This window comes from Peromyscus maniculatus, chromosome 14 (assembly GCF_049852395.1).
Source record: "Peromyscus maniculatus bairdii isolate BWxNUB_F1_BW_parent chromosome 14, HU_Pman_BW_mat_3.1, whole genome shotgun sequence".
Taxonomy (NCBI): domain Eukaryota; kingdom Metazoa; phylum Chordata; class Mammalia; order Rodentia; family Cricetidae; genus Peromyscus; species Peromyscus maniculatus.
In genome coordinates this window covers 56,185,681-56,201,131 of record NC_134865.1, presented here as the reverse complement: position 1 = coordinate 56,201,131, position 15,451 = coordinate 56,185,681, and the positions used below count along the sequence as shown (strand labels likewise).

Here is a 15,451-nt window from a genome sequence, read left to right as displayed (position 1 = left end):
CAAAATGACTTGACCCAAGAATCTTTAGGAACTTGTAGGTCATTGTACAGCTATTCCTTCTGTCCTTGTTCCTCTCATCTCATCCTACAAGACCCCAGGAGTGCTCCTATGTCAGGGCCCTTGTATTTACTAATAATACGGAACACACACCATCCAGACACATACATGCATGACCCACTTCCCCATCTCTTTCTTTGCTCAAAAGTCTCATCTAAATGAGGTATTTATTTACAAGTCTAGAATCATACCCCATTGTCAATCCATATGCTCCTCGTTTCTTTCCTAGCTCTGTTTCTTGGTGTCTCACTGTCGTTCCATACACTGACTGACTTGTGTGTGTGTCTCTGTCACTGTAACGTAAGCTCTCGGAGGACACAGATCTTCACTTTGTCTGTGGCAGAACCTTCAGTACCTAGCGTGCTATGTGGTCTTCCGTTTCTACTCTGCAATATTCGAGTGTGGTGGATGAACAGATGAAATATATACTCTCAAGTTCTCTGTAATACACAGAATCAGTCAGTGCTAATGAAATACGACCAAATTGTTCAACAGTAACAAATGCTGCTGCTAGAGCAGGACGGCAATTTAAACATGAGAAAGTCGGGTGAAGGCTTTCTGGAGATAACACCTAGGCTGAGATTTCCAACTGAGTTTTGGCTAATGAAGTTGGAAAAGAAGGGGAACTTTTAATGAAGCAGCCATTAGACTTAGCGCCAACCTCAAATCTGAGGGGAGTTGTGTTTTCGTCCCTTTATTGCTCTGGAGAATATGCATGTATTTGTTCAGTATGTCATTCTTCTCAGAAATTCAAATACTGAATTATAGACACAGTCTTTTTTTTTTTCTCAAATTTTAAATAAAATTTAAAACAACAACAACTGAATCTAAGTTCCCTGTGGGGAAAAAGTTCTCTTTCTTTCATTTTTATTTTATTTATTCTAGTTTAGTTTTTCAAGACATGGTTTCTCTGTATAGCTTTGGAGCCTGTCCTGGAACTCACTCTGTAGACCGCGCTGGCCTCGAACTCACAGAGATCCGTCTGTCTCTGCTTCCTGAGTGCCAAGATCAGAGGCGTGTACCACCCCCTCCCTGCTCTTCTTTATTTCTTACAAGGCACACCGCGTCATGATTCCCTGGCTCGTGTGTCGTTATTCTCTGGGGACTGAGTCATCTGTGAGTGTAAGTGCTGCTGCTGAGAACAACGTCATAGCTGTGCCTTCATGACATTTCCTTACTTTGACTTCCTTGAGAACATCTGCTCACCCTTCTTGTTAGCTGTCATGTGCTCCCAAACCATCTTGTCTCTGAATATCAATTCTGTTTATGGTAGTGTGCGTTCTTACTTCATTAGTGATCCTGGGAATCATAGACTTGTAGGTTTAGACAGAACCTGAGCTCTGAGTCAGTCTAAAATATTAGATAGGGTATAAATATGAGGGGTGCAGAATAATGAATAACAAATCTTTTAAAAGATTCAGTTCTAGAAAAATCTTCAGAGCATAGCTCACCATATTTGTCTTTGAAAACTCAAGTTTTATTGGAACAAGACCATGCCCATTTGTTCACATGTTGTCTTTGGCTTCTTTTGTGCTACGATGGCAGCTGAGTCATTGCCATGCAGATTACATGGATGACAGTGCCCAAAATATTTGCTAGTTGGCCCTTCACAGAGAAAGTGCCAGTCACTGATTTAAACAGTTTAAAAGCTCATTCCTATAAATGTATCTCATTTCTTCCAGCTTAGCATCAGTATGTAAAGTGAAAGCAGTAGAAGGCTCCTCTAATCTAGGAAGACAATTGCCAGCCTGTTATGTTAATTGGTTTTCAACTTATTTTATTTGTTTGTTTATTTTTTAAAGATTTATTTATCATGTATACATTGTTCTGCACACCAGAAGCGGGCACCAAATCTCATAGATGGTTGTGAGCCACCATGTGGTTGCTGGGAATTGAACTCAGGACCTCTGGAAGAGCAGCCAGTGCTCTTAACCTCTGAGCCATCTCTCCAGCCCCCTCAATTTATTTTAAGAAGTTATTTCTGCTTAATCACTCTAAAGGTATAGAGTGTAGCTCACTTGGCACAGTGCTTGACTAGCATGCATGAGGATCAGTCCCAACACGACACCGTATACTGGGCATCCATAGTAGCACACTCCTGTAATCCCAGGAGGTTAAGGCAAGCAGGAGAATCACAGGTTCAAGGCCAGGTGCACCATAGAGAGTTCAAGGGTAGCAAGACCCTGTCTCCAAAACAGACAAACAAAAATTACAAAATGTGTGATTCTCTTATTTGTAGCAGGTTTCCCACAGTGGCTTTAGTCATCTATAATTGACTCCCTGCCTGTTGGGTTTTTCTTCAATGCCAGAGCCTGGTTACTAGCCATATAGGTTTAGATTAACAGAGTTTGAGGCCAGCCTAGACTATATAGTAAAACCTTGTCTCAAAATCTAAAAGAGAGAGAAATTAAATCTAAAAAGTTTACTCATAATAAAAGAAATGTAAAGCAGATTCTAATTTCTTAATTCCAAGGTGGATATTTAGAAAGTGATGACTTGAAAGTTATGCTTTTTGCCAGTCACAGGTTAGCTTGATCCTTCTGTCTGGATTTCTCTAAATTCTGTTACTACAATTCTGTTTTTGTTAGGTCCATTTTCTTTCTTTGAAAAATAGTAATCTTTCATGTGAAACTCTTCTTGACATGAGCATTAGCCAGTAGGAATTCCACCTGTAATCTTGAAACGATGACCCAGCCAGAATGAGTTGTAGCAATAGTAATGAACTCATTCTAAATTTCTCACGTGTACATCATCACTACCACAGTTTTATTAGTGTCTAAAGTATGCACCTTTTGGAGTGGGTATTTCTACCACAAGTAAGTCCTACATTTCGTGCTTATTCAGAATTGCCTTTTTTTTAGTAATAGGCTTTGTTCTTGGACAACTTCATACAGGTGTATAATGCATTCTGGTTACTCTTTCCCCAGCCTCCTGTACTTCTCTCCCACTGCTACCAACCCCCTTCTTCCTTACAGATCTCTTTCCCATAATCACAACTCTGTCTTAGTATGCATCTTCCAGAATCTATTAGATTATATGTAATACAATCCATTATTATAACATAAAACTTTTTATGAAGGCATAAATGAAAAACAAATGTTTCTATAACCATAAATTTGAGCCAAGAGTGAATTTCAGAACATTTCTGAATATTGTAAGAAATCTAACAGAGACCAGTTCTAAAATGACTTATTGTCCCCACCTTCAGTTGGCTAACCTTGACCTGTCTGTTGCTGCAAGTGCTGACTACTACAGTTTATAGAGTAGTATAGCGTGATGAGTGATACATCTGTAAATGAACATACTAAGGACTTTCTATACCATTTAGCAGCCTTTTATATCATTGGATAGCTGCCTTCTCTATTCCCCACAGCAAATATTTAGCCAATTCTTTGAACATAAAAAGGGAAGAACTAATGTCCTTCACTTAGCGAAGCAGAAAGCACAACTGAAGAAAATGAACAGTAGCAGTTAAATAATGAGAGGTGGCAGGCTACCATATTACCTGTTTACTTTTAAAAATTCAGGTACTGTATATAATCTCCAGTCTTTTTAACACATATACATATATGTTACACACGAAGAAACAGAAATTCTATCTCTTGCTTAGCTTGTAAATAGTAGCACTGAATTCAGGCTTGTTTTGTGTGTCTAGAGTAGCTTGCAAATGCATGTCGTTTTTCACAGTCTTATAGCCATCCTTAGGTCCTCTGCCTCCCTCATTGCCCTGTATGTAACTCCTTTTTATGGAAAAGCTTTTTAAAACATAGTTTTGCTGTGTATGCCTCCAGCCTTAACCTCTTAGTGCTTCAGGTTACAATACAAGCATGCAGCACCACATCTAACCTCACAGGAAAGCCTGGTGTTGATTGGAGATAGAGAGCTTCTCTGCAGACCAGGCTGGCCTTGAACTCATGGAGGTTTGCCTGCCTCTGCCTCTCAAGTGCTGGGATCAAAGGAGTACGCCACGACACTCAGCTAATAAAGCTCTTTAAAGAGTTTGTTTAATATTCATAGACTCTTCTTACCTTTTATTTCTTAACCCATTCTAATCTAACTTCCACTTCACTATCCGGTCCTCCAGAGAATCCCGCCTGATAGGTGAACATGGCTGCACATGTACTTTTGGGCACATGCATGTACATGTGAGATCGATTATTTGAGGAGTTAGCTCATGAGTTCATGCATGTGGCAAGTCTTAAGTTTGAACCTGGCAGGCTGGAAACTCAATCAAGACTACTGTTACAGACTCAAGGTAGACTCTCTATCAACTGGTTGAACAGGACCTGCCCAAATTTTAAAAGCTATAATCTTCTTTATCTAAAGTCAGTCACTATTTGTTTGTTTGTTTGTTGTGTACCTGCCTGTATGCCATGTCCTCACAGGCCAGAAGAGGGTGTTGTGTCCTGGGTCTGCTGAAACTAGAGTTACAGGTGGTTGTGAGCCACTTGACCTGAGGGATGGGAACTGAATTTCAGTTCTAAAAAATAAGTGATCTTAACCACTAGCCATCTATCTCTCTAGCCCTTGTTTTTCTTTTAAGATAAAGTCTTATGTCAGGCGTGGTGGCGCACACCTTTAATCCCAGCACCGGGGAGGCAGAGTCAGGCGGATGTCTGAATTCAAGGCCAGCCTGGTCTACAGAGTGAGTTCCAGGGGCTGTTGCACAGAGAAACCCTGTCTTGAGAAAAAGTGGGGTGGGAGGATGTTCCTTGTACATTAGGCTGGCCTGGAATTCATCATGTTATCCATCTGGCTCAAGCACATGCTGATCTTTCCTTAGCCTTCTGAGTGCTAGGATTGTAGGCATGCCTAGCCACAGCAACTTTTAGACTAGTGTTTGATCAAGCAGCTAGGTACTACAGCCTGGCCTATTAGCCATGTTAACACTAGCCATGTTAACACATAAAGTTACCATCCTGTTATTCTGCTGTGTCTTCATTGCTCAATCCAGTGGGCTCCTAACATCCGTCTTCACTTGATCGTTGCATCACATTTGACACGGCCTCTTTGGAAACCCTTCTCCTTCCGTTTTAATGATTGTCACCTCCCATTGTTCTGTCCCGTGACCATATTCCTTTTCTGATGTTTCAAGGAATTGTTTATTTCCTCCCGACTCTTTAATTATTGATGGTCTGTGTCGTTACCCTTCTATTATCTCCCAATCTAGAATTCTATCTTAAGGATTTTCTGTTGGTGCTGGAGAGGTAGCTCAGCATAAGAACACTGGCTGCTCTTCCAGAGGTCCTGAGTTCAATTCCTAACATCCACATGGCAGCTCACTTGCGTCTATAACTGTTGACTCATGGGATCCAGTGCCCTTTCCTAGTGTACAGATGTACACACAGATAAAACACCATTTACATAAAATAAATAACTCTTTTAAGAAATTATCTTTTTACCAAGTGTGGTGGCATACTCCTTTAATCCAAGCACTTGGGAGGCAGAGACAGGAGGATCTCTGTGAGTTCGAGGACAGCCAGGGCTGTGTAGGCTGTCTTCCCCCATCCCCACCTCCCCCCCAAAAAGAATTCTCTTTTTAGCTTCAGTCTGGTATATTCAGTTGTCTGCTGATCTCCACCTAGCTGGATCCCCACCTTGACAGACACCTCAGACTTCCTGAAATCTCCTCTAAAACGTATTCCGCATCTCTTATCTGTCTTAGCCAGAGTTACTTTTCACTCAGTAACACAAGACAGGAACCCATCCTCTCCCCTACACTATATAAAACCTCCTTTTCTATCTTAACCAAGATAGATCAACACTGAGGGGGGTTTTGCCCACCTGAAATCTTACTCATCTCTTTCTGACCTCACGGACACTGCTGCAAAGTGATGTTTCAAAATGCAAATCTAGGGACTGCAGCGATGACTCAGCAGTTAAGAGCATTTACTGCTCTTCCAGAGGACCCAGGTTCATTCCTCAGGACCCACAACAGGCGGCGGCTCACCCCCGCCTGTAACTGCAGCTCCACAGGCTCCCACACCACCTTCTGACATCCACAGACGTTGCACTCACGGGCACAGACCCATGCACAGACACAAACATAGTTAAGAGTTATTTTTTAATAAATGCAGACCTAACACCAGTGAGATGATGACTCAGTGGGCAAAGGCCCTTGCTGCCAAGCCTGGTGACACCTGAGTTCAATCTCCAGGACCACACCAAGGAAAGAACTGACTCCTGCAAGTTGTTCTCTGACTGCACACACAATCAGACGTGATAAATAAGAATAAAAATGGGCTAGGCGGTGGTGGCACATGCCTTTAATCCCAGCACTCGGGAGGCAGAGCCAGGTGGATCTCTGTGAGTTCGAGGCCAGCTTGGTCTTAAAAAAAAAAATTAAATTTTGAAAAATTAAAAAAAAAAAAAAAAAGAATAGAAATGGAAATCAGCTTCAATGTGTTTGATTCTTTCTGAAGCTTTCAGTTGCCCATAGAATTAGGATCCAGTTCCCTGGAAGGCGGCATACAGGTCCTGCATGACAAGACTTCCCTCCTGATCATCTACCGTTGCTTCTTGCCCAGTCTACTTTCAGCCCGTACTAAAATACTTCAGGGTCCCAGATTTTTGTACCATTTGCCTCAATTTCTTGGACTACTGTCTTCTGCCTGGCATGTCCATGCCATTTCTGTGCCTCCCTAACCCTGTTTTAGGGCATCGAGAAACATGATCTTAGGGCTCAGTTCTGTCTTCTCGGCATGGACTTCCCCAGTCTCACAGATAGACTTGACTGTCTCTTTCAGCATCACTTACCTTATTCTCCACTCATCTCTAGCACTTATTATTTATTATGTTTTCTTGGAGTATCGCTTTGCAGGGGTCTGTGAGGTCTTCCTGTATTTGCGGTGGCTATACTGTTGCAGACACTCATCTGGCATGTGGTGGTGGTGGTACTGGAAATGATGAGCCTGGAGTGGGTCCTAGCAGCTTTTTTAACTAAGAGCATGCTTCCGCAACCAGGATTCCTGGGCTTGGGGACATGGGAAGGAGAATGGCAGTTCTCGTGGTCCTTGACCCTTCTAGAAACTGCTGCTCCAGATTTAGCACCAGATTCCCTTTGGTCTGTATTTGTATAACAATCTGATATCCACCCTCAGCCTTTGTTTGTTTTAATTTGCTTATATCCATAGACAAGTTAAGAAAGGACATTAAGTACCATTACATTGTCTCACAGAGGAAATAAATTGCCAACTTGTTCTCAGTGATTCTTGTTTGGGTGGCAACCCAAAAGAAAGGTCTTTTTCTAGCCAGTTAAAAAAGAAAAAAGAAAAAAAAAGGCTGGGGATTGGTGGCACACGCCTTTAATTCCAGCACTTGGGAGGCAGAAGCAGAAGCAGGCAAATCTCTGAGTTGAAGACCAGCCTGGTCTGCAGAGTGAGTTCCATCCGGGACAGCCAGGACTACAGAGAGAAACCCTGTCTCAAAAAACCAACCAACCAGACAACAACAAAACAACCCTTATTTTCTCAGTAGTTTTTAAATATTCCTATGCCACCAAAATGTTTCCATGCATTTAATGTCAAAAACTAAGCTCAATCAGGAGCTTACTGGGAGCGATGGCTCAGCACTTAAGAGCACTGGCTGTTCTTCCAGAGGTCCAGAGTTCAATTCCCAGCACCCACATGACTGTTCACAACCATCTGTAACTGTAGTCCCATGGGATGTGATGCCCTCTTCTGCAGTGCAGATGTGGATGCAATCAAAACATCCATATACATAAATAAATATTAAAAAAAAAAAACAAAAAACTAAGCAGCTAGGTGATGTTGCACGCCTTTAATCCCAGCACTCAGGAGACAGAGGTAGGCGGATCTCTGTGAGTTTGAGGCCAGCCTGGTCTACAGAGTGAGATCCAGAGAAGGTGCAAAGCTAACAGAGAAACCCTGTCTCAAAAAAAAAAAAAAAAAAAACCTGAGCAGAAGCGGTGTTAATCTTGAAGGGATAAATAATGGTTTTTGAAGATTGTTCACAGAGTAATGAAGGTTTCTTGTCATTTTTAACATGAAAATTTCAGGTAACCAAGGGTCACACATGTTTTCAGAGGATAATGGAATGGTCGGCGTAATGACTCAGATGTATCTGTTCCTCTCCACTACACCTGTAGAAGTTCTTGTGGTCTAACTCCTTATGTAGTTAATCCTTATCTGACTCTTAGTTTTCTCAGCTTTTTAGTGGGTGAGGAGTCTCGCTGTAAATTCTTTGCCCTTTATAGAACGTGTTATCTTCGATTTAGTTCTCTCTGTCCCTTCTCCCTTACTTAGTTTATCTTATCGTGTTGTGCTGTGTTTCTGAAGTAATAGCTTTGGCTTGTTTTTTCCTGAGCGTTGCTGCAGTTTGGTTGAGTTATCTGGCTTTGGGCATCCTTCCTGAACTTGGACTTCCTCTCCCCTTGTGACCTTTGGAAGACAGACTCAGTATTTTCTGTGGAAGATGAGTTTTGTTTTCCTTTCTCTTTACGTATGTACGTGTCCCCTCCCCCTTATCTTTTAAAGACGGGGAAGAAAGCAGTGAAGGCGGTTCTGTGGGTGTCGGCCGATGGACTCAGGGTTGTGGACGAGAAGACCAAGGTAAGGCTGCTCAGGGTTCTTCTAATCTCTGCTGATAAAGTGCCTGCCGTCAACTGTAGTGGCTCAGTGATAGCCTGCCACGGTCCAAAGTACAGTCTTCTGTGTCCAGGAAACTCATTGAGTAACTCATTTACTTTATGGAAAAAAAAAATCCTAACATTTGGTTCTACATGACCAAGCATTAATTGTTTAATGCTAAGATATGAGTTCTATTTTTGTTCTATGTTTAATTTTTTTCAGATTCATGAGTATATAAGGTGATGTATCTTTTACTGTATTTTTTAGATGACAGGCCACATCTTCAATTTACCCTTGTTCCTTAAGAAAACATGTTTTAGAAAGTGATAAATGAATTAGCCAACTAAGCTCAATTGAAGTGAAATTTTAAGCATTAGAGGTGAGAATTTATTTAGGATTCAAACAATATTCTAGGCATTTTGTATTTCATAGAAAGTGACCCTAAGTGCTTAAGATATGTAAGGACACTTAATCATTACTAAATTTTCTTGAGACCTAAAGTCAGGAAACATTTTTTTTTTTTTTTTTTTTTTTTTTTTTTTTTTTTTTGGTTTTTCGAGACAGGGTTTCTCTGCGTAGCTTTGCGCCTTTCCTGGAGCTCACTTGGTAGCCCAGGCTGGCCTCGAACTCACGGAGATCCGCCTGGCTCTGCCTCCCGAGTGCTGGGATTAAAGGCGTGCGCCACCACCGCCCGGCTTTTTTTTTTTTTTTTTTTTAGCTATTGTTTTTTGTTTGTTTGTGTTTTTTTTTTTTTTTTTTTTTTTTTGGTTTTTCGAGACAGGGTTTCTCTATGTAGCTTTGTGCCTTTCCTGGAACTCACTCTGTAGACCAGGCTGGCCTCGAACTCACAGAGATCCACCTGCCTCTGCCTCCTGAGTGCTGGGATTTAAGGTGTGAGCCACCACCCAGGAAACATTTTTAACCAGAACTTAATTTGGGAGTGGATACAGTTGGGCAGACAAAGAACAGGTTTGATAAGCAATCTATCCCGTTTTTTTTGTTTGTTTGTTTTGTTTTTCAAGACAGGGTTTCTCTGTAGTCCTGGCTGTCCTAGAACTCTCTCTCTGGACCAGGCTGGCCTCGAACTCACAGAGATCCACCTGTCTCTGCCTCCCAGTGCTGGCAATTAAAGGCGGGCACCACCACGCCCAGCTATGTCTGGTAATTTTTAAGTGGCTTAATACAGTTTCATTTCAGATCTTTGACCTTTTTTTAAGTTCAAAATATTAATAGCCTTAAATTTTAACACTCCCCTCCCCCCCCCCAGCTGAGGACCGAACCCAGGGCCTCTCGCTTGCTAGGCAAGCGCTCTACCACTGAACTAAATCCCCAACCCCATTAACACATTCTTTAAATATCTTTTAAAACTTGTATGATTTTAATTCATGTTTTGGATGACATTTCTGTTTGAAAAGGGGTCTTGCTGTCTTTGACCTAACAATCCCTCTGCCTCGGTCTCCCAAGTGCTGGGATTGCAGGTTCGTGCTGCCGTACCAGGCAAACTTGTCAGACCTGTGGCTCTGTATTTGTTTTCACTATTGTGGCAAGTGGATACTGCCCCTTGGTAGCTACTTGTAGCACCTGCTGTTATGAATTTCCTTCTTTCCACGTTGATGATAGCAGCTGGTGGGTAGGTTGGGTTGGGTCGTGGAGACATGGTCTCTCTGTTGAGCCCTTTGCCCAGTCTGGAACTCACTGGGCACCAACCCAGTTTGCCCTTGAATTTGCATCAGTTCTCTTGCCCTAGCCTTCTAAGTGCTAGGATTGTAGTTGTGAGCCACTGTGAATACTGTAATTGGTGGACCACTGGATCCATTTTACTGTTGTCAGAGACTAAACACACTGTTGGAATCAGTGCTTGTGACAAGGCCATGCCATGATCTGTACGAATTAATATAGGTATAGATCTCTAACTTCACCAGTTGGTGGTGGTGCACGCCTTTAATCCCAGCACTCGGGAGGCAGAAGCAGGCGGATCTCTGTGAGTTCGAGGCCAGCCTGGGCTACAGAGTGAGTTCCAGAACAGGCTCCAAAGCTACACAAAGAAACCCTGTCTCAAAAAACAACAACAAAAAGAAGTCTGAACTTCAGGTCCCTAACCTTTCTTTGAGCAAGAAACTAATGTTGTGGTGATGCATGAATCTCTAGCATACAAAGAAACAGAAAATATCATTCTCACAGAGAAAGCAGAGACCGATTCCCAAAATACTGTAGGTGTTAGAAGCAGCAGACAAGACTTGTAAAGCAGGTGTTAGAGCCGCACTGAGAGATGTGAAAGGAAAGGCGCTACTGTCAGTAAAACCACTTGAAAATCTCAGAAGTTAGGAAGAAAAAGAAGAAGCAAAAATCCTAGGACTAGAAAAGAAGATTGTACATCTAAAAAATATATACAGTACTTGAAGTGAAAAAAAAATCTACAGGATGGAGATACAGTTACTGGTTGAAAAAAGAAAAAGTATAGAACACTATGGTGTTTTTGCTATATTTGCAAATAAACCAAGAGGATTTAACATATTGATTTATGCGTGCATTTATGTATTTTGTATGCATGGCAATTACTGTGTAAGAGCTCCAAGCTAGGACCAGCCGCCACATAAGCACTTTAGAATATGGAGATGAAATAAGGGAACCATTTGAGCAAAGGGATGCTTCCTAGTCAAACGCTATTCCAGCTACTGGATACAGCTATTCCGGAGCCCAGTTGCAACCTATGTAGGGATTCTGCTTTGTAAAATGAACCCTGTGATGCTTCTAAGAAGACCAGATAACTCTCATAAGCCTTCTCTTGTCTGTGCTTCCACTTTCCAGGACCTCATAGTTGACCAGACCATAGAGAAGGTGTCTTTCTGTGCTCCAGACAGGAACTTTGACAGAGCCTTTTCTTACATATGTCGAGACGGCACTACTCGGCGCTGGATCTGCCACTGCTTCATGGCTGTCAAGGACACGGTAAGTCCAACATGATATGTGTCCTGAGGAGTCTAGCTGAGCTGCTGGCAGCTGATGTCGGCCAAGCAGTGCCACTGTGCTTTTAGTAAGGACAAAGGGAAGCAGAGATGCCCTGGTGAGCTCATGGGCTGGTACCCTGGTTCATTCCCCAGCACCACAAAGAAAGGAAGAAAACAAAGAATGGGGGTGGAGGAGGAAAATACGTTACCGTAGTTACTAAACTTTAGTTGGTGCTTTTCATCAGTAAAGTGCTTGCAGGTTTTTTTTTTTTTTTAGAATAGAGTTTGGGAGCTGGAGAAATGCTCAGTGGTTAAGAACATTGGCTGCTCTTCCAGAGGATCTGGTTTAATTCCCAGCACTCAGATGGCCCACAGCCATCTAAGCTTCAGACTGAGTGATCTGATGTCCTCTTCTGGCCTCTTTGGGTACCAAGCATGGACTGTAGATTACAGGCATACATGCAGACAAAGCAACAATAAACATTTAAAAAAATTAATTAAAAAAAATAGACTTTGTGTTTGAACAGTGTTAAACGCCTCTAATCCCAGCACTTGGGAGGCAGAGGCAGGTGGATCTCTGAGTTCAAGGCCAGCCTAATCTAGAGAGCAAGTTCCAGGATGGCCAGGGTTACAGAGTGAGACCTTGTCTTAAAAGACAACAAAAATCCGAAAATGAAAGACTAGCCTTTTATGATAATAATCTTCTTCACATAACACTAAATGTATAATTTCTGGAGTGATTTTTCTTTTTTTTTAAATTTTTATTTATTTATTTTGATAGTCTTATATAGCTAGGCTTGCCTGAAACTTGCTATGTACCTGAGGATGACCTTTAATTCCTGATCCTCTCATCTCTGAGTTTTTGGTTGGTTGGTTGGTTGGTTGGTTGGGTTTTTTGTTTTGATTTTTTTTTGTTTTTGTTTTTGTTTTTGTTTTTGTTTTTCCAGACAGGGTTTCTCTGTGTAACAATCCTGGCTGTCCTGGAACTCTATAGACCAGGCTGGGCTCAAACTCACAGAGATCCGCCTGCCTCTGCCTCCTGAGTGCTGGGATTAAAGGTGTGCGCCACTGACGCCCAGCCTGGAAAGTATTGCGTCCTTAAAGACCATAACTAATAAGCATGTAGAGGAGCTGGGGGAGAACATCTTTGTCCTTGCAACGGCTATGCTTGGGTGTGTGTGGCTCTAAGACCCTGGGTCCCCACGCACCCAGTTCTGCCCCTAGTGTTAGATAAGTCTGCCAGAGGGTCCACAGTTATATAATATCTTACACACAGGAGCATTTTAAACATCACCTTCCTTTACCATAGCTAACATTAACATGTAAAATCCAGTGAACCGGCTTGTTCACAGCTGCCTACATAGTACGATTCTGAGAATACCACAAGAACTCCTCTGTTACCAGAGAACTCTTCTCACTGTGAATATCAACAGTTATTATACCAGCACCTAACTTTTTTTTCCCCAGAGCTGAGGACTGAACCCAGGGCCTTGCGCTCTACCACTGAGTTAAATCCCCAACCCCAAAACTTTTTTATTCTATAGTAGGGACGTGATTTAAAATACAGTAGCCTTGTCAAAAAGTAATCTATTGGGTTGGTAACTTGACTCTGGGTAATTGAATGTATCTATAAAATAATGATTGGTTTATATAACTCCATTCTTTTGCCACACATAAGCAAATCAGTTCCATTTCTAAGTAGAGCATAGATGAAAACATGTTTACACTTTTGCCTGTGTGTGGTCGGGAGGTACAGTGGTGAGTGAGAGAGCTAGACTATAGGGAAGGCATGAGGGAAAGCGTGAGGCTGCCAGCATGAGAAGAAGGAGACAAAGCAAAGCGCTCCTTTACTTGAGTCCCTTTTAATGGGGAGTTGTTTTGGAGTTTGTAAACCCCCACCCCCACCCCCCATATGTTGGCACTGTAGTCAGCTCCTGAAATTCCTGCCTCTCCAGTGGTTTCTTAGGAATGTCTGCTAAATGTTCCTGCTGTTTCCCTTTACAGAGCAACTGGAGGGCTGGGGGTGGCTCAGTAGTGAGAAGAGAACCCCCAAGTTCTGTCCCCAGCACCCACTGCAAGCATCTCACAATCTCCTGAAACTTCAGCTCTAGGGGAATCCAACACCTCTGGTCTCTGAGGGTACAAACTGTATTCATACACACACACACACACACACACACACACACACACACACACACACACACACACAGGCAATTAAAAATTAAAGGGAAATTGGAGGCTTGAGTACAAAGACAATTCATTTTGCACATTAACTTTAAACTGGGACTTGCGGCAGCTTTATGTGTATGCCGTGTTGGTGCTGTGACTCTCATAGAGCGTTCAAAACCTGCTCTCTGCAGGGGGAAAGACTGAGCCACGCCGTGGGCTGTGCTTTTGCAGCCTGTTTAGAGCGGAAACAGAAACGGGAGAAGGAGTGTGGAGTCACTGCTACTTTTGACGCCAGTAGAACCACCTTTACAAGAGAAGGATCGTTCCGAGTCACAACTGCCACTGAACAAGCAGAACGAGAAGAGATCATGAAACAGTTGCAAGATGCCAAGAAAGGTACAGCGTGTTCTGCTGTGGTGTGTTTATTTAATGCAGATTTTCCCAACAGGTTTATACTTGAAACTCTCAGAGACAAGTTCCTACAGACAAGAAGAACCCTTGGGATTGCAAACGTAACCCGGCGTTAGAGTATTCCTGGTCTGGGTTCTGTTTTATCATTCCTTCTCCCCACCTACACCACACACCCAAAAAGAGGCCTCTCAGCGATGTAAGAAGGCCGACAAAGGTGCTTTCTCTCCAGTGACTTAAAAAACGTATCTCTCCATTATAGTAAGCTCCTCTGGGGAAGGTGGAGAGCAGGTGAAGAAGCAGCTGCAGAGAAATACCCTTGCTCCCCGCCTCCTGGAGCAGATTTAATTCTGATGTATCTGTTTCTGTGAGACACAAATACCGTCATAGACCTACCGTCTTGAGGACGAAGCACAAGCCCCCAGGTTTAAAGACTGGCGGTGATGCTGGCGGAGAGTTGATGCTGCTGTTGTGCCAATCCTGGGTGCTTGAGTGTCGATGTTTCTACTTTTGTATGAATGCTTGTGTGAGAGAGAGTATGCAGAAGCCCAGAGCCAGCATCAAGTCTTCTTCAGTAGTGCTACGTTGTTTGTTTGTTTTTTAAGATTTATTTATTATGTATACAGTGTTCTGCCAGAAGAGGGCACCAGATCTCATTACAGATGGTTGTGAGTCACCATGTGGTTGCTGGGAGTTGAACTCAGGACCTCTGGAGGAGCAGCCAGTGGTGTTCCTAACCCCTGAGCCATCTCTCTGGTCCCTTCCACCTTACTCATTAAGACAAGGTCTTGCCGGGCGGTGGTGGTGCACGCTTTTAATCCCAGCACTCAGGAGGCAGAGCCAGGCGGATCTTGTGCTGTGAAGGCTGGCCAGCAGGAAGAAAGCCTCCAGCACAATTCTGATGTGATTTCTGTGTCCTATGCCAAAGCATGTGTTTTTGGCTATAGGATTTTACCGTCCAGATGACCCACCGTTCTTTTTTTTTTTTTTTTTTTTTTTTAACATTTGTGCATGTGTATGTAAGTGCAAGTACCTGTGGAGTTCAGAAGAGTGTCTGAATCCCCTGTGAGCTGCCATGTGGGTGCTGGGAATTGAACCTGGGCTCTCTGGAAGAGCAGCAAATACTCTTTAACTACTGTATCATCTCTCTAGTCCCCAAACCATTATTCTTTCAAAGACCTTGCACGAGAACTCCATTGGAGCCAGGTTATTTATGTTGAGTCTTTTTTTAACCTCTTTTTAAAGATTATTAACTTATCATGAGTGTAGGTATTTTGTCTG

The 15,451-nt window shown here is 42.6% G+C and overlaps 1 protein-coding gene across 15 annotated transcripts in view; it reads left to right on the top strand.

Annotated features, from left to right (window-relative positions):
• Positions 1–15,451, top strand: part of Numb (NUMB endocytic adaptor protein) — a 113,364-nt gene that overhangs the window by 89,975 nt on the left and 7,938 nt on the right. For all 15 annotated transcript variants that reach the window (XM_076551021.1, XM_076551025.1, XM_076551032.1 and 12 more), the window contains 3 exons: positions 8,553–8,627; positions 11,454–11,594; positions 13,954–14,158. In XM_076551021.1, coding sequence (XP_076407136.1) covers positions 8,553–8,627; positions 11,454–11,594; positions 13,954–14,158 — 421 coding nt within the window. The remainder of the gene's footprint in view (positions 1–8,552; positions 8,628–11,453; positions 11,595–13,953; positions 14,159–15,451) is intronic.